The sequence below is a fragment of the Lissotriton helveticus genome, chromosome 4_1 (genome assembly GCF_964261635.1).
Source record: "Lissotriton helveticus chromosome 4_1, aLisHel1.1, whole genome shotgun sequence".
Taxonomy (NCBI): Eukaryota; Metazoa; Chordata; class Amphibia; order Caudata; family Salamandridae; genus Lissotriton; species Lissotriton helveticus.
Window position 1 is genome coordinate 2,135,072,341 of NC_136063.1, and position 18,013 is coordinate 2,135,090,353.

The window sequence follows — 18,013 nt, forward strand, 5'->3', positions numbered from 1 at the left end:
TAGTCAATCTATGTACAGGGGAATCCGGTAATGGGGGGTGCGATCTATCCAGCGATACGTCTGCTATAGAGTTAAAATCCCCCCTATCACCACCGAACCTGCAAGATAATGAGCTAACGAGCCAGACAATCGCTCCAAAAAGCGCGACTGTTTGACGTTAGGTGCGTAAACGCTGCAGATCGCTATGTCCCTACCACGGAGTCTGCCCTCTATGGCCACAAACCTGCCTTCTGGGTCTATTGTCTGCTTTGTCACCGGGAAAGGAACCCCAGCCCTGATCCAAATCAGTGCTCCCCGTGCAAACGCTGAATATGTGGTGTTGAATATCTGCCCTCTCCACCTCCTCTGCAACGCTACACCCTCTGCCTTGGTAGGAGGAGTCTCTTGGAGTAATGCTATGTGGACCCCTCTGCGAACTAGATATGCGTGTATTTTGTGGCACCTTGTTATCGTATGGAGCCCCCTCACATTCCAGGTAATGCATCGTAAATCAGCTGTGTCCCCCGTCGCTAACGTGTAATGTCTGCATCTCAAGCCGTACTTCAGATACCGCATCTTGTCCATCACCCCAGTTACTTCAACCTTCGTCCAATATCCCAGCAGCTGTCGCAGGCGTGACTTCCGGTAGTCGTAAACTATCCGCTTCCGAGGCTTCCGTGTCTTCCGTGTCGGATTGTTCCTTGTCCTTCTCCGAATCAGTATCTCCCGGGGATCGTGTCTCCTGCTCACCCGACATAGCTGATATCACCTCCATCACCCCTCGGCGCTCCACCTCCGCCTGCGACAACGAGGGCCTTCTCAATCCTCTCCGTCTCTGTCGAAGTCTCTGCGATTTCCGTTGTGGCAATCCTTCCGAGAAGTTTTGCGACCCGTGGTCATGGCCATCTTTCCCTGCTCTGTAGGACTCCAGCCAAGCACATGCATCTTCTGGAGTGTCATGGAAACATGTTTTGTCATCTACTATGATTCTTAATCTGGCCGGAAATAACAGGGAGTACTGAAGTCTCTCTTCCCTCAGCTCTCTCTTGACGGCCAGGAAGGATGACCGGCGTCGCTGGGTTTCAAAGGTATAGTCCGGGAACAGATTGACTTTACTGTTCCCGACTTGATAGGGTCCATCCGTGCGTGCCTTCTGGAGTAACAGGTCTCTGTCCTGGAAGTGCAGCAGTCGGGCTACCACTGGTCGTGGGGGTCGCCCCTATGGAGGTGGCCTGGCCGGTACTCTGTGCGCTCTTTCTAGCGTATAGAAAGAAGATAGGCCTTCCAGCGCCACTACTGATTTCAGCCAGGTCTCGAGGTATTGTACCATGTCCGGTCCCTCTATTTTTTCGGGAAGACCCACTACCCGGATGTTGTTCCGTCGGTTCCTGCCTTCAGCATCTTCGGCTCGCTTCTCCAGCACCCTAATACGATCCAAAGCATTAGACACCGCGGCTTTCAGTTCCTTTTGCGCCGGTTCGACGACCTAATTCACTCCCTCCACTAGCTTTACTCTGTCCAATTTGGCATGGTCCGCTCGTTTTAGTCCCAAACCCGTGACGACCTTTGCTATGTCTTGTTGGAGAGCAGTGCGGGAGTCCGCTATTGCTGACAGGATTTTGTCGAATTGGTGTTGCAGGTGGAGGTCCTGGGCGCCCCAAGGCCATCTTGCTCCATCTGTCCAGGGGATTCGCTGTCTTACAGTGGCTGAGCTCCGTCTTTCTTCCCCTTTAATCTCCCCATGTTGAGGAAAGTCAGCAGCCGTTCAGTCTGACCTTTCCAGTCGTCCCCCCCCGGGCACCACAGTCCCTAATCTCCGGTACAGATAGCCACTGACGTCGGGCACAGCTCCGCTTGTTCCCGTGTAGTCGGGCGCTAGATCTCAGCAGGAGCTCGTGACAACCCCCTACGGGTTCATGTTGGCCTCAGTGGTTATCTAATATTCGGGGTTGTTAGCGTCGCGACTCCGTGGAGCGCACAATCTAGCCCCTCCAGTTTCACAAGTAGGTCCAGCTGGAGAAGTCTATCCCTGAGCTCCCTAAGTCAACGCCATCCACAAGAGAGCAGATTCCTAGGATCCCTGCCGGAGCAGCTCATAGCACCCGCTCCGTACTTTCCTGACCTCCACTCAGCACACCGTTCCAAGTTATCAGGCCCGTGGTCCACAATCGTGCTTGGGTTACGCCAAGTTTTCAACTCCCCCGCTCCAGACAATGCCTCTCTGCCAGGGGGGGTAAACGAACCGCGGCGTTACAGCCCCAGATCCGCTAGTGTTCCCGACCCCCGGTCCCGTCTGTAGTTCTCCCCTGCATCCCAGACGCCAGCTCCTCGAGGTCAGCCGCACTCGTTGCCAACGCTCCCCCCAGACCACCACAGTCGCTCACCCTCTTCTGTGCCCCGGCTCGCAGAGCGCGGCGGCCCCGGGACCCCACGCCCACCTACGTAGTTCGCAGACCCGGGCCCCCAACGCCTCACTCACCAGTGCGCTGTCGGGCCTTCTTCCAGCTCCCGATGCGTCTGCGATCTCCGCCTCGGTGCTGCAGCGATCGCAGTCTCCTCAGCGCCTTCTTCCACTTGGTGGCCCCCTAGGCATATGGCCGCAGCAGCGCAGGTCGGGAATCTCCCCACGCCTCACCGCTACTTTCTCCCTCAAATTGGGGGGTCCTCAGCCACCTTCATTATCAGTTTCGCCCCTCCAGCAGCTCCTCCGCAGTGCCCGGCTATCTCCTCCAGCTCAGTCTTTTGGGCCGCCGTTACAGTTCGGCTGCCATTTTGGGGCCGCTCCTCGTTGGCAACCAGGAGCACATCAGGGGGCCTCAAGGTCCCGCGCCGATCTGCTTTCCATGCCCACCCAGGGCGACGCGCCCGCTCCGTAGCTCATGAGCGGTCGTCGCCCAGACGATGCGATGACCCCGGCCCCTCCGGCGTCGTTCACCTCCTGGCAGCTCTCCTTACAGACGGCCGCAACCGCTCGGGCCCGGTGTCCTCCCACCACTTCCAGCTCCAATTCCGCTCCCGACAGCGCCTCTCTCCAAAGCGGCGATCACCGCAGGATCCGTCCCCGGCGCTATTGTAGTTATTCAGCCGCCATTTTGCGTCCGCCTCCCGTCCTTTCACTGCCGGTCAGGAGAGCGGCGCAATGCTTCCCAAATTTGTGTCGCCCAGTTCTCCGGGGGGTACCCAGGTAGGTGCGCTTCTCTCCCCAGTTCTCCGGTGGCATCAAGGGGTTCAGAGCCCCGGTTAATCAGGATAATATCGGGGCTTAAGGCGGAGCTCGTCTTCTATGTGGCTCCCACCATCGGCTGCTAAGCCACGCCCCCCAATAAATTAGATATTTTATGCTTTTAAAATAGTTGTTTCATTATTTTTGTAGTTTGTCCCATCCCTAAGTTACAGTATTAGTAGTTTAATCTCCACTTTGGTTTTCTAGATAGGCCTGTCACAGTGGAAATAGCTTTTAAGGACCTTGGCACTGTATGAACATGGTAACGTTAACTTTCTACATGTCCCTGCTGATGCAAAGGATTCCTGAGCTCTTGAATGCTTGGTTATATAAGGGTCTTGTGTATACTGGACTGTATGTGTACAAGAATGGAACGTGTTATTGTGAATGCATTAAACTATTACTTAACGGTTGTCCAGTGCTCTTAATATTACTACCTCTATTTTTTTTAGGTAATATGACTGTTGGGGACTTAGTTATGGTGAACGGGCTACTCTTCCAGCTATCTCTGCCATTGAACTTCCTCGGAACTGTGTACAGAGAAACTCGACAAGCTCTCATTGATATGAACACTTTGTTTACACTACTAAGTGTGGACACAAAAATTAAAGTAAGTGTTTCAAATTATACATGCCTCACCATGGGATACAGCTGTTTTGGATACACCTAATATTTTAGTCAAATGTTGCACGGAACAGGCAGGCCAGGGGAGTGATCTATGGAGCATTTCCAGCCATATTTTAGCCTATGGTCATATTTGTACTAAGAGTGTCATCATACAACTGTACAGTGCTTGCATGCCAAAGTGGGTTAGTAGATGATGCATGCCTCTCTGATATCGAGTCTAGATGGTACCATCTTTTGTTTCCTTTTGCTGTGTTTGTACTTGTCTGGCACAAGTGGCTTCTTACTGTCATCCTTGCATCCAAATGTTCAGGATACAACATGGCAACAAGCTTTGTTCCAAGGACGGAATGTTATGAGTAAAGAGAGCGGCTATTATATGTGGGTTGTTGAGAAACCGAACATTATTGTGCTCAGTTTAAATCCATAGAGATTAATTAATAGGCTGTATTCCAGTGATCAACATGATGGGTTTATTGATGGTCCAATAAACCCCAGGGAAATGCTGTGATTGCTCAAACCCCGGTGGAGCGGGTTGGGGGCATTGTCGGCCCTGATGGTCCCCTTCCACAGCCCCTTTACTTAAAAAAAACAACTGTGGGCTTACCAGTGGGACCGCGACACGCAGGAAAATAAATTGCCAACCAAAAAGTGAATAATAAATGAGTGGCCATAGTCGCTCATTTATGATTCCCTGCCCCTTCAAGGAGCGCCCCATAATACCCTTGGAGGACTATTTGCAAATATTTTGGTGATGTCCCTAGAAGGGGCAGGGATCTCACCAAAAATGTTTTTAATGTTCTGGGGGTGCTGTGAGGAGCTGTGCAGCCCCCCAGCAACACTAGAAAAAACGTATGTCTCCTGGGTCATTGAAACCATGACCCCAGGAGAACTTACTATATTATTCAAAAGCATTTCCCAGGCTGGAGCTTTTGCTCTACAGTTGGACTGCAGTGCCACCAAGGGACTGGTTGTGTGGTTGCATTTTATGTGCTGCAGTGTATCATATAAAATGCAAATGCAAGGCTGTTATGTAGTTATTTTAATGATTGCATCTTTTGGAGTGTTATAATGTTAAAAGGGCAGACTAAGAGATGTTTTTTTCATTTAAAGAAAAAATAATGTATCCGAGTACTTATTTTCACATTTTTCATCCCCAAAAATGTAATCATGAAAAAAGTTTAAAAAAGAAAGTCACAGACATGTAGTTAAATAAAACTTCATTAAATATTTTTTAAGCAATCCAGTATTATAAACATTTTATTGTGTGTTTTATTGAATTATACATTTGGTTGAAATTATTGGTAATGTTTTGGAGAAAGGTGATGGATCTGTTTTATGCATTGGTGTTAGGGGGGGGGTAAAGGGGTTGGCTGGCTGCGGCAGAATGGGGACGGGCTGTTGGCCGTAGTCCAGGCCCTGTGGCAAACCCTACGCTGCTCATTGCCAAAGGCCATGCGAGATGGGGGTTGTCTTTATGTATGGTAATAAAATATTACTTGGCGTTAAAAATAAAAAAACTTAGAAATTCACTAAAAAAGACACAAAGGCAATTTTTGGTTTTATAACTTTAGCAGCCTTTGACAAATCTGCACGAACGAATCTAAAAAAAATAAAATGTAAAAAAATATTTTTCCATCTTCGCTCCTTTCTGGTAAGTTTCGGGGTGATGCGTCCAGGAGAGGCAGAGAAAAAGGAGGGGTCCCGAAACAGGTTTTCCACATTCTTATTTCTGTAGGAAAATTAGGCATTGTTACAGCCAAAAAGCCTGAAAGGAATTTCACCAAATATAGCAGAAACCTAGATCTCGATCCAGAAAGCATGTTTTCTGTGGTTTGGTGTAATTCTGCTCAATAGTTTGAGGACATAAGGCTAAAAAAGAGATCTTTTACGACTCAGAGGATCTGCAGAGCTGACAAATCTCTAGATATGATCTCATTGGCTACCACCACATGAACAAAGATGTGACAGCAGCCATTTTAGGACTCGGGACTCCGGGCCAAAAACAATTATTTAAAAACAAATGTACAAAAAATTTGCTGTGGATCCGCAAAAAAAAAAAAACACCCACCCCAAGCTTCCCTGCCCGGAAGAGCATTTGGAGTATAATGTGCTCTTGTCCAGCCGGAGCAGAAAGCTGCTCCTGTCAGGTGGGAGGACAAACCTTTCTCCCGGCCAGCGCTTTTGTGGGCAGGGAAACACAGGAATGCTTCTTCATGCTGCTACAACAGGGAGGGAGCAATACCTGCTTTGCTAGCACCTGGAATGGGTGCTGCCATGGAAGTCCCCCCGCAGTCCCCAATGTGCACATGTTGGGTGCCCTGAGTGGGCTTCGGGGCACCCCACTATTAAAAATAAATAAATACTGAAGATGCTGGTTCTGTATTTGCAGGAAGCTGTAGCAGCGCAGGGACTATGGGGTAGCTCCCAAAGCAAAAATGATCTGGGTGCACACAGGCACCCTATTTATGTACTTAAAAAAAAATAAACTTGTTGATGGCTCATGAGCTGTCCATGGGGCCGCTTGCAGGAGCTGTGTGGGTCCTAGTGCTTCCCCCTTATCCCCCATCTAAAGTTAAAGATGTGCATGTGGGGGGGAGGAGCCTAGCACGGGACCAAGATGGCCGCGTGATCGCGTAGCTCCGTGAGCCCCGTTCCTCCGTTCGTCTATCCTGTCACTTATCCTGAGTCCCGAGGATGACATTCGATGCGTGAATAGCACCGCTGCACGTTCGTCCAACCGCGGCTCGTGGAGTGTCTTCCTACCCTCCCGTATCGTCGTCTGAAGTTCTGGGCCTTCCTGCCCCCCTGACGGCGGACTCTGGTGTCGGGAGTGGCTGAGACTCGATGCGACAACAGCGGCAGTGCCCACCGGAAGTGGTCCCTCTTCCCGGATTCGTCGTTTGATTTTTTCCAGTTTTGCCTGACTGGTCATAGCTTGCTGTCCGGAGTGTTGGGGACGTGTGCTTTCTGGCTGGAGGTGCCGCCTGGCCCCTTGATCGCTGAGCCCATTGGATTTGTCTGCCCGTTATGGCCGGGAGAGGCGACCCTGAGAAACCTCCTGTTAAGGGTGCCAGGGCCCAGAGACTGGTCCAATCTTATAAGTTGGACAGATACACTCTTCCTAAGGGCTCTCCCAGCGAGCAGAAGCAGCCGCCTTTGGCCGGGGCCGCGTCCCCGACCTCCGGCTCAGAACCGACTTTGCAGGACATCATGGAGGTTGTCACCAGGATTGAGTCGTCTATGGTGGCCAGAATGGATGCTCTTGATTCTAAATTGGACTCGGTTAAGAGTGATGTTAACCTGTTGTGCACCGATCATTCAAAGACCAGTGAGAAAGTGAAGTCCCTTGACCTCAAGACGTCGAGCTTGGTTGATGATACCGCTGAGCTCCAGAGAGAGGTCCGGACTCTACAGCTGGCACAAGCGGAGACTAAACGGCTGCTTGACGACTATGAAAGCCGTAATCGTCGCAACAACGTTCGCCTTTTGGGTGTTCCTGAAAATGCGGAGACTCGTGCGCCAGATCTCTTTGTTGAAGACCTGATCCTCAACCATCTGAAGCCTAAGGGGCTGAGCAACTTTTTTACTGTGGAGAGGGCGCATAGGGTGCCGGGCGGACCGCCGAAAGTGGGTGCTTCACCAAGGCCATTGATTGCGAGAGTCCTGAACTTTCGTGACCGTGACGCCATCTTGCAGGCTTCGCGGATGAACGGCCCGCTGCGCTATGATAATGTCACCGTGTCCTTCTTCCCGGACTTCACACAACATGTACAGAAACTACGTCAGACTTTCATCCATGTTAAAAGGCGGCTGCGTGATAAAGGGATTAAGTACTCTATGTTGTATCCGGCCAAGCTACGGATTGAAATGAACGAGGGGACTTGGTTTTTTGATAACGCGGAGATGGCGTCGCACTGGTTGGATACTGTGAGGCCTGCGGACACCGAAGAACACCAGCAGGCCGCTGAGGGGGATCTACAGGGCTCGGGATGAGACGTTTTTGTTTGGATGTGACAATTTTTTCTTTATGCCTTATAGGGGTGTGGGTATGTCCTCCTCAATATTTCACTGTCTTGTAGTCGATTTTTATCTTATTCCTTGGGACATTTTCTATGGAACTGGTTATGGGGCTGCGCGGCAGGCGCCTCCTCTTCCTACTTTTAGTAACCATTGTTGGGTGGGGCGACAGGCACACTGCTAGTTGGGGATGGGGCGTAGTCCTGATGCAGGGGTGCAGGGTGGGGGCCGTTCCTAGGGCTTGGGGAAGGGGGGTTGTTTCCGTTTCCTGTTTCCTGTTTTTAGTTTCGTTTTGCATTGCATTGGGTGTTGACTGTTGTGAGTGTGCGCGCAGGGGGGAGTGAATGGCTAGCCGCGGACCGGGATCGGGGATACGAGTGATGAGTTGGAATGTTAATGGGCTGGGAGATAAAATCAAGAGGGGTATGGTTAATCAGTTTATTAGACGCCACTCACCGGATGTGGTCCTCTTGCAGGAGACCCATCTCGTGGGTAATCGTTGCATGGCCTTACACAGAGGGGGCTATAAACTGATTGCGCATTCTGGGTTCACGTCAGGGTCTCGGGGTGTTGGGATCCTGGTGAGGAGGGCCCTTCCGTTTGAAGTCCAGGCTGTCTGGTCTGATCAGAGGGGCAGATATGTGGGGGTCTCGGGTGCTATCGGGGGTAAAACTGTCACTTTTCTTTCTGTCTACGTTCCCCGGCCCTCCAATCTGAAACCTTTAAAGATCTTGCTAAAGTTTTCCTCCTGTTTCCTCTTGGTCACCTGTGTCTGGGGGGTGATTTTAATACTGTCTTGGATGGGAGTGTGGACCGTGTTCCGCCGAGAGCGCTGCCCCCCGGCCGCTAGTGGCTCTCTGACTTCATGGATTCCTTGGGTTTGGTGGATACCTGGCAACTCCTGAACCCTACACTTAAGAGTTATACTCATCTTTCGGCGGTGCACGGGTCCATGTCTCGCCTCGATTATATTCTACTCCCCGCTGCTATGGTTGCTACTGTGAGAGAGGCTCGTCACCTGGGCAGGGGTGTCTCCGGTCATTCACCGGTGTGGGTCCGGGTGGAGTTGGGACAGCCCTTGGTTGGTAGAGTTGCACCTATTAATGCTTGGCATCTCCGGGACCCGGTTATTAAGAAGGAGCTATGTGTGGCTTCGGAGCGTTATTTCCAGCATAATCTGGGATCGGTGGCCTCGGCTCAGACGCTGTGGGAGGCTTATAAAACTGTCTTGCGTGGTGAAGCGTTGTCTCTTATTGCGGGTAAGAAGAAGAAGCGGCTGGCCGAGATCACCTCGGTTGAGGCTGATCTTGTTATTTTGGAACAGCGAGCTGCAGGGGATGCCACTGATGAGAATCGGCATCTGCTGCGTCTCAAACGGGATGAATTTCATGGATTGTCTAGGGAGTCGGCGGTCGCGCAACATAATGATGTTCAAAGTAGGATCTATGAACATGGGGATAAGGCCGGTAAACTTATTGCTTGGTTGGAGCGTGGAGATTGTGCTTCCCGGCTGGTCCCTGAGCTGGTTGGTTCTGATTCTGTAACCCTGACCGACCCTCAGTTGATTGCGGATGCCTTTGGCACGTATTATGGTGATGTATATGCTTCTTTGGACACTCACGACAGCTCTGAACATGCTGAGATGATTAAAGATATTATCATGCCCCGGTTGTCTGAGAGTGATCGGAAATATATGGACTCAGGTATTACTGATGACGAACTTGGAAGGGCCATTAGGAGTATTAATTCCGGGAAGGCGACCGGCCCTAACGGTATTCCTATTGAACTTTATAAAATGAATGCCCAGTAAATAGCGCCGCACTTGCGACACATGTTTGTTCATAGTAAGCAGGTTGGCTCACTTCCCTATGATCAGCGTGTCGCCAATGTTGTTGTGATACATAAGCCTGGTAAGTCCTGCACCTCCCCCTCCTCCTATAGACCCATTTCCTTGCTTAACGCCGAGCCGAAAATATTGGCTAAATTGTTGGCGACCAGGCTGGTGAAGGTGATCTCCACTTTGGTGCATCCCGATCAGTCTGGCTTTATGCCACGCCGTAACACCGCGCTCAATCTTCGGCGTCTTCACGGTGTTTTGGGTAAAGCCCATACCCTGTCCCAACCTGCTGTTCTGGTGTCGCTTGATGCCACTATGGCTTTTGATCGGATTGAATGGTCCTATCTCTTTGCTGTCCTGGAGAAGCTGGGCTTCGGCCCTGAGTTTGTCGGGTGGGTGCGTTTGCTTTATACGGCCCCCTTGGCCCGAGTGGTTGTGAATAATTGCCAGTCTGCTGATTTTGAATTGGAGAGGGGAACGCGACAGGGTTGCCCGTTGTCTCCCCTTCTGTTCGCTCTGGCCTTGGAGCCCCTGGCGGCTTGGATTCGATGGGAACGTATGATACTGGACCTGAGATGGTCCCCTGATTGGGAGGACAAAATTTCTCTTTATGCCGATGACATCTTGCTTTATCTCTCCACGCCCAGATCCTCTCTGGATGTCTTTTTGGACATACTCAGGGTGTTTGGTGAGTTCTCTGGGATTTCAATTAACTGGTCTAAATCCGTGTTGCTGGTGTTGTCCGGGGCTCCGTCGGTGGTCCCGCAGAATTGTCCTCTTCAGGTGGCTACTAAAGGTTTTGTCTACTTGGGGATATATGTCGCCTTGGATTCTAGGACTAGGTACACTGAGAACTTGCTGCCGCCGTTGATTAGATTGCGCGCGGATGTTGGACGTTGGAGGGCATTGCCCCTGTCGCTTCTGGGTCGAGCGGTTCTTTTTAAGATGTTGGCTCTACCGCGCTTCCTATACGCTCTCCAGAATGCTATGGACCCAGTGCCTGTTAAGTATTTCAAGGAGATTGAGGCGCTCCAGCGACTCCTCCTCTGGGGTGGCAGATCCCGTATTGCATACTCTAAGCTTACACTGGCCTGGTACGATGGCGGTATTGGGCTTCCGGATCTGCGGAAGTACTACTGGGCCTCCCAGTTGGCAGCCGTCAATCAGATTATCTATGGGCTGCCGGGGGACCCCGGGTATGCGATGGATCGTAGTCAGGCTCCGGGTGGAGATTTTCTTCGAACCCTTTATAATAGACCAGGGCGGTTTTCACTCATGGGCCCCACCTTGCATGCGGTGAAAGTTTGGCATGTGGCTAACAGAAGTCTGGGATGGGACGGTAGGCTGACGCTCGCAACCCCCCTCTTTAGCTCTGCCAAGTTGGGTAACTTGTGTACCTCCAAGGGCTTCGATAAGTGGGAATTGATTGGACTCAGTCGGATAAAAGATGTCTGGGGAGGGAGGAGATATTGACCTTTGAAGCTCTCCGGCAGAGTCACAACCTCCATCCTAATGAGCACTTCCGATACCTCCAGGTCAGACATGCCCTTCTGTCTCATGTTTTGCCCGGGGATCCCCTCCCCGAGGCCTCCCCCCTGGAGGATCGAGTATTGGATGGGCATGTGCCCGAAAAGACCATCTCTTTAATGTACCGCAAATTGATTAACCACATGGGTGACCCCCTCGGGTCTCTGCGGGAGGCTTGGGTGGCTGATGGCATAGAACTGGATGATGAAGACTGGGTAGAGGCTGTCTCCTCCCCCAAGGTGGTGGCTGTACAGATGAGGTTGAGACTGGTACAATTGAAGATCCTCCATAGATCCTATGTTACAGGTCCCGGGTTGGTGAAGATGGGGTGGAGTGCATCTGGTGAGTGCAAGAGGGGCTGTGGGGAGGTCGCAACGTTCTTCCACATACTGTGGCACTGTGATAGAGTGCAGACCTATTTGTGCGCCATACACAACACTATGCGGGATGTCCTGGGTTGTGAGGTGCGACTGGAGGCGCGTAGATGCCTCTTGAACGTTTGGGAGCCCACGGATCTCAATCAATATCTTCAACAATGGGTCACCCTTGCATGTATGATTGCCAAGCGCAATATAGCTCAGTTGTGGGGGGCTGCTCTTCCGCCCCAGCGTTCTAAATGGGCCCAGGACCTGGACTGGTGTATGTTTCGAGAGCGGGATGTGTATGTTGCGAGGGGCTGCCCTGAGAAATGGGTGAAGGTATGGGGGCCTTGGAATGTTTATCGGGGTGATCTGTGTGTTCCCCCGGCCAGACGGCCTGATCTAGACACTCTGGATTCCCCTGATCACTAACGTTTGTACATTCTGTATTATCCTCTTGGCTGGTCTTCTTCTGCTCCAAGCACTATTGTATTGATGTCTCACATTCCCAATGCAATGTTTGTTTGTATGTTTCTTGTTTATTTTAAATAAAAAGAAATATAAAAAAAAAAAAAGATGTGCATGTGCCCAGTGAGCACCAAGCACCCAAAAAGATAGTAAAAAACATTAAATGAGTGGCCGGAGCCTCTCATTTATTATTACTGCTCCACCATGGAGCGTATTATAATGCCCTAAAAGGATATTTTGCAGATTTTTTGGGAGCATAATGGTACCCCTAGAAAGAGAGGGCACAACCGAGCATTTTCTTTATGTTGTGGGGGGGCTGCAGGGAGTGCCGCAGCCCCCAGCAACATTAAAAACAAACCAATTGTAAGTCTCCTGGGTTATTAAATCCATGACTCAAGGAGAGTTTACCTCATTTTTGTTTTAAAGCACTCCCAGAATGAGTGCAGAGCCTCCTTGCGGTTGGTTCTTGACTGCACTTTGTAACTTGAATTTTTTTTTTAAAGGCTCAAAGACTTTATCAAAATATACTTTTTAATGATCAATATATGTGCCATCTTTCGCATTTCTTGCTGCCAGGATTTTTCTCTTTTTTGCGTTGGATTTGCCTTTGCTTCTTCACACTCTTAAATTCTCCCCTTTGTAAACTTTTTGTAATCTTTTGTCAGCATTCACAGTTTTTTCTTAAAGAAGGTTAATGGCATTGCAGTTGAGGGACCTCTTTACATCAGGAAACTAAGCATATAAATCTGTTCCCTACCTTCTGTTTTGGTGGGCGAGGAAACAGGCCCAATAGGCACACCTCCTCAGAGCTACGCAGAGAACCTCTAGTGTCGCCCTTGCCAATTTCACTAAGTCAGCCCAGAAAGGAGTCAATGATGGGCAATTCCACACCATGTGGATAAAGTCTGCATCCTGTTGGTCGCACCTCAGGCACCTCTATCCCCCTCTCCCCCCCATGTATCATACTAAGCCTGTGCGGAGTCAGGGAGGTCATGTGTATGTAATTGACTGGACACAGTTCAGCTTTGTGTTGCAGGATATTGCCTTTGGGGAAGCTAAGACTCTCTCACAATCTGTCTGTGAGTTGCCTACTTAGGGCCTGTCTCCAGCGATATCTGATTTTAGATAGGGGTTCCCGCGATCTCTCCACCAGTGCCATGTAGAACCACTTCACCTGGTGCTTAGCTGCTCCTAGGGAGAGCAGCGCCTGCAGTAAGGCGTGCATGTCCGGTTCATCCCTGCCTCTACCCCATGATCACCAAATGTGTGTATCAAGGCTTCGTGTTGCGAGAACTGGCCCACAGGTAATCCATATTGTTCCACTAGTTCCACAAAATGGATCAATGTATTTTCTTGGTAGCAGTCTCCCAAAGTCTTTACGCCCACCGCTGCCCATTCGGTTAGCTGCTCAGGGGTGAATACCAGGCATGAGGTTTCATGCAGAAGACCCACCAAGGGAAGCCGTGGTGAATAGTTAGAGACCTCAGGTAGCCTAGATATACTCTGTAGTGCCGTGTTTTGTAATGTTGATCTATAGGGGATCACCACTTTATGAACTAGGATCTTGGCTAGCAGCAGGGCAGTGTTACCACCTAGCCCGCCCAGGGACGTTCCCTCTACATTTGCCCCCTCCAGCCACTACGCCAACCATTGTATCTGGGAGGCTGGATAAAAGAATTCAAAGTGGGGCACCCCCAGTCCTCCACTTTGCATTGGGTGCGCAGTATTGCCAGTAAGACTCTCCTTCGCCCCAAATTAAGTCTTGTGTTAACGAGTCCAGGAGGATGAATCGGCTTCTGGGCAAAATCAGCGAGAGATTTACAAAGTAATACAGTTGTCTGGGTAACCTAACCATTTTGGTCAATGATCCAGGTACCTTCAGTGAGCTCTAGAATGTTACACAGGATCTAAGCAAACAAAGTGCTCTGTCCAGGTTGCCTTCACGCATATCCACCAGGGAGTGAAAGATATGGATTCCCAAGTACTTGAACGGGGTTTGGGCCATTTAAGATCTTCTGGGAGTACCAGGGGCCTCATCAATTGCCCCGGTATCGGGGAAAGGTAGGTCTTGGGCCTATTGACTCGTAGTCCTATCAGGATGGCAAATTTATCTAAGAGCTGCAGAGCCGTGGCTGATCCAGCCACTGTCTCATGAAGATAAACCAAGAGGTCATCAGCATATACTTATTGCATAAAATCACAGTACCATTTTTCTTTTTTACGCAGGGGGGATGAAAAGATCTTACAAACCTAACATCTTTTTAGCTTAGCTTTAACGATTTGTCAGTAGTCAAATGACTCTCTTGTAAAAGAGCACTGTCAGCCTTAAGTTTGGAAAGAAGAGAAATCACGTTCTACCTCTTGATAGGGTTACCTATTCTTTTAACATTCCATGTAATGAACCAGAGTTATAAATAGGTAGCAATAAATAACTAAATATATTTCTAAACTGGATTAATGAAGGCCTTTAAATTAAAATGTGTAAAAAAGCAGTTTGAATAAGTTCAGATTTAACACACAAAGCACATTTGTTTAAAAAAAAAGTACTAAGAGAGCATAACAATTACCCATAGCACGAAAAGAACAATAAAACAGCAGAAATTACCAAAAGACATACCTATACAACACATGAAAAGATTGAAGGTAAGGAGACCACAAGTGAAGACAACATGTCAACAGCGGAAACCCACCGACCATCAGGACCAAGACAGATTAAAAAAAGAATTCGAAACGAATGATGCATAAATGTAATAATATTGTTTAGGTAAACTAGCAGAACATTCATCAGAAGGTTGAAGCAATCATGGGCAAAGTCAGAAATACTGCAAGTAAATGCTCAAGTTACTGTGGATTTAGATGTTCCCATAGTTTCTATTTTACATTCAAAAAGAAATGTCCTCAGCTTGGTGGGATCTTTACCAACTTCATTTCTTTCTTTGTAAGTTACTTTAATAATACAAGGATGAATATTTTTAAAAATTCTTAACATGTAAAAAAAAGAAATGCAACTGTCCTCTGTATCTCATATAGAAAAAGATTCTCGAGACTTCGGCTCTAAGCTATTCCAAATATCAAACAAGCATTGGCATAGCCAATAGTTCTCGCTTTTGGGACCTTATAAGTATTTAGTTATGCAGCACAATATCCTTGGTGCAACAATATCAACCGCTGCATGGCTAAACACTTATAAGGTCCCAAAGGCGAGACCTATTGGCTGTGCCAATGCTTGTTAAAGACAACCACTAAATATACATGCTTTGCTTCACCATACACCCACTTTACACCCCCTGCTGGGATCAGTGTTGCCCTCGGTCACACCATAGACCAAACTTTCCCCCCAAAAATGTTTGTGAGTATCTGTGCTGTAGCATATGCCACGTGACCACAGCTCTTGCTGAAGTCTCCTGGGGCGAGCATTAAACTATTACCGACCACAGGGAGGCTCTTCATGTCTCCTCTCCCCACCTGCCTCAGCTCCGGCAGGTTAAACATTTGCCCGCTTGTGCTTGCAGAGAGTTGGGGGAGATTTGGCCGCCATTCAGAGGTGAAAAGGTTGAGGGGAGGGGAGAAACCGGGAGGAACACAAACAAATCAAAGGGGAGGGGAAGGGGACAGAGGTTCACGTCTGAAACAAAAAACACACGATCAGTGACAGCGGCGAGGGCATCGTGTGAGAAGGCAGCAGGGAGAGTTCAAATCACAGCAAACCTTGGCATGCCCTCAGGGCACCAGGGAGGTCTGCGGGCGAGGCTCCCACCACCAGGCGGCCACAGACAAGGACAGAACAATCCAGAGCTTTGGGAAATTCACACAGGGGTTGAGGGGCAATGGGAGCTGGAGGCTTGTGTAAGCGAGGGGGAGCGTGTCAGCTGCAGCAGAGCCGCAGCATGATACCCCTGTCTGGGGCAAGGGGTCCGGGGCAGGTGTGGGGCTCAAAGGGGCTCTGTTGGAGCCACGGAGAGATGTTCTATTTTTATTAATTTTGTTTGCAGTTTTTATGCAGCGCGAACTCGACCCGAAGGTCTGAGACCGCGTTACATAAGCACCGGTTACATTACAGGAGGACACATTCGTTTTTTGTAGGCACGTGGAGATTAAGTGATGTGCCCAGAATCACAGGATGTTGGGCAGACTATTAGCTGTGCCTCCCAATTCTCATCACTGAGAAATGGGAGGCCCAGCTAATAGCAAAGAAATGCTTTATAAATGGGACAGGTTACAATGGGAGAGGGGCCACAGTCACGAGCAAACAGTTTACTAGAAAAAAAAAAGAGTTAAGCAAGATGGAAAAAATAGCAATAGTCGTGAAAAAAGAAAATAGATGGATTGCGAAAGTGAGAAACGGACATACAAGTAAAAAAAAAAACTGGTAAATACGAAAAACTGGTGAGAATGAGAAAACAGAGAGAGAAAGAGAAGTTAAAGAATGAGAGAACGGGAGTAGAAAGAGATTAAAAATAATTAACTAGAGACAGAATTATCCAGAGAAATAAAAGTAAAGAAAAGATCGAGAAAATCAAAAGACACACAATAGAGGAAACAGAAAGAAAACACAAAAACATAATGTAAGAAAAAAAAGAAACCCATCTAGAATGAAGAAAAAAGACGAGAAAATCAACGAAATATTAGGATAAGCGAACAAGAAAATAGAATAAGAACAAACGCGCGCGCGCGCCTCGTGCTGACAGTAAAACAATTTAAAAAATGAACAGGAGAGGAGGCGGCAGCAAGGGGAGGGGAGAAAGGAGGGGGCCTGTGCCCGATTCCCTTTGCGGGAGCGAGCAGGTGCCATCTGTTAATTGCAAACAGTTGGTTTGAAAGCTCGCTCCCGCAAGGAAATCGCCAAACGTGCACGTGTTGCCATTCAAAGCAATAATGTGTGCACTTTTTTGCCTGAAAACCTGAATCGATTTCTCCTCCTGGGCAGCGCATGCGCGCTGCATAGGCGTACAACGGGCTCAGCACTCTACGATCAAGGGGTTAAAAGCTGCATAGTCCTTCATTAGCAGCCCATGTTAGCAGTTGCTTCATTGACTTTTGTTGGAAATTGTTTAACCTGTTATGTTTTAACATTTTCTATATTACTTTCCGTTTTTTTTTAATGAAGAAACTCGTTTATTTTTTTCTATCAAAATGATGTGGAACTTACATATTTTAATTGTACTGTTTAGTTGATACAACACTGCTCTCATCACGCACTTCGAAGAGTAACTCATTGGATGTTTCCTAACGTTGTAGCAAAGAGACTTCTAGGAAATGCTAGCTTTGAATATGAAGGGTCTACTCACTAGTCTGGCTGTAAATGTAAGCAGTGCTTATGCAATTACACAATTCGGCAGCTTCAGCGTTTTCTGCATAATTATTGCTTCTCACACTGCGGTATAATCTTCAGATATCGTACCAGAAAAAAGTGTTTAAACCTCGCACGTACGTAAAAATATGCCACTCTTCATGTAGCACAGTGCCAAGTATTTTGCATAAATTAACTCATAACATTTCAGTTGTTGGCTGCTGTTTTTAGATTATAAATTGGAACTGGCACTTGAAGAGAATACACTTTTGCCCAGTCAATATTAATGGCCCCAGGCGATGCTCTGTACTGCAGCATGAAATTAACTTTTACATAATTAAACGTAGTTCAAACTGGATGGAAATAATTATACCTTTTTTTACATTCATTGATAAGAAGATTGTGCTATCTCTCTGATGTTATTTCCATCTTGCAGAATGTAGAATATAGGCTATGTAATTGAGAATGCATGTGATGTAATGGACAGGATATTCCACTAGGCAGTTGGAGTCACTGTCTACTGTGGATGGGATCTTGTATTACCTTCTTCCTAAATAAAGAAGATCAAGTCAACCTATATCAGCTTCTACTTCTTCACATTGGCGACGAGGATGAGATTTCTTCAAAATCCTACGTGCCTCCTCAGGTTTGAACTGTGTCAAGATCCAAACACGATCCAAACACGA

The 18,013-nt window shown here is 48.4% G+C and overlaps 1 protein-coding gene across 1 annotated transcript in view; it reads left to right on the forward strand.

Annotated features, from left to right (window-relative positions):
• ABCB7 (ATP binding cassette subfamily B member 7) overlaps positions 1–18,013 on the forward strand; it is a 665,610-nt gene that overhangs the window by 380,712 nt on the left and 266,885 nt on the right. The window contains exon 10 of the mRNA XM_078688835.1: positions 3,655–3,812. Within this exon, the coding sequence (XP_078544961.1) occupies positions 3,655–3,812 (158 nt within the window). The remainder of the gene's footprint in view (positions 1–3,654; positions 3,813–18,013) is intronic.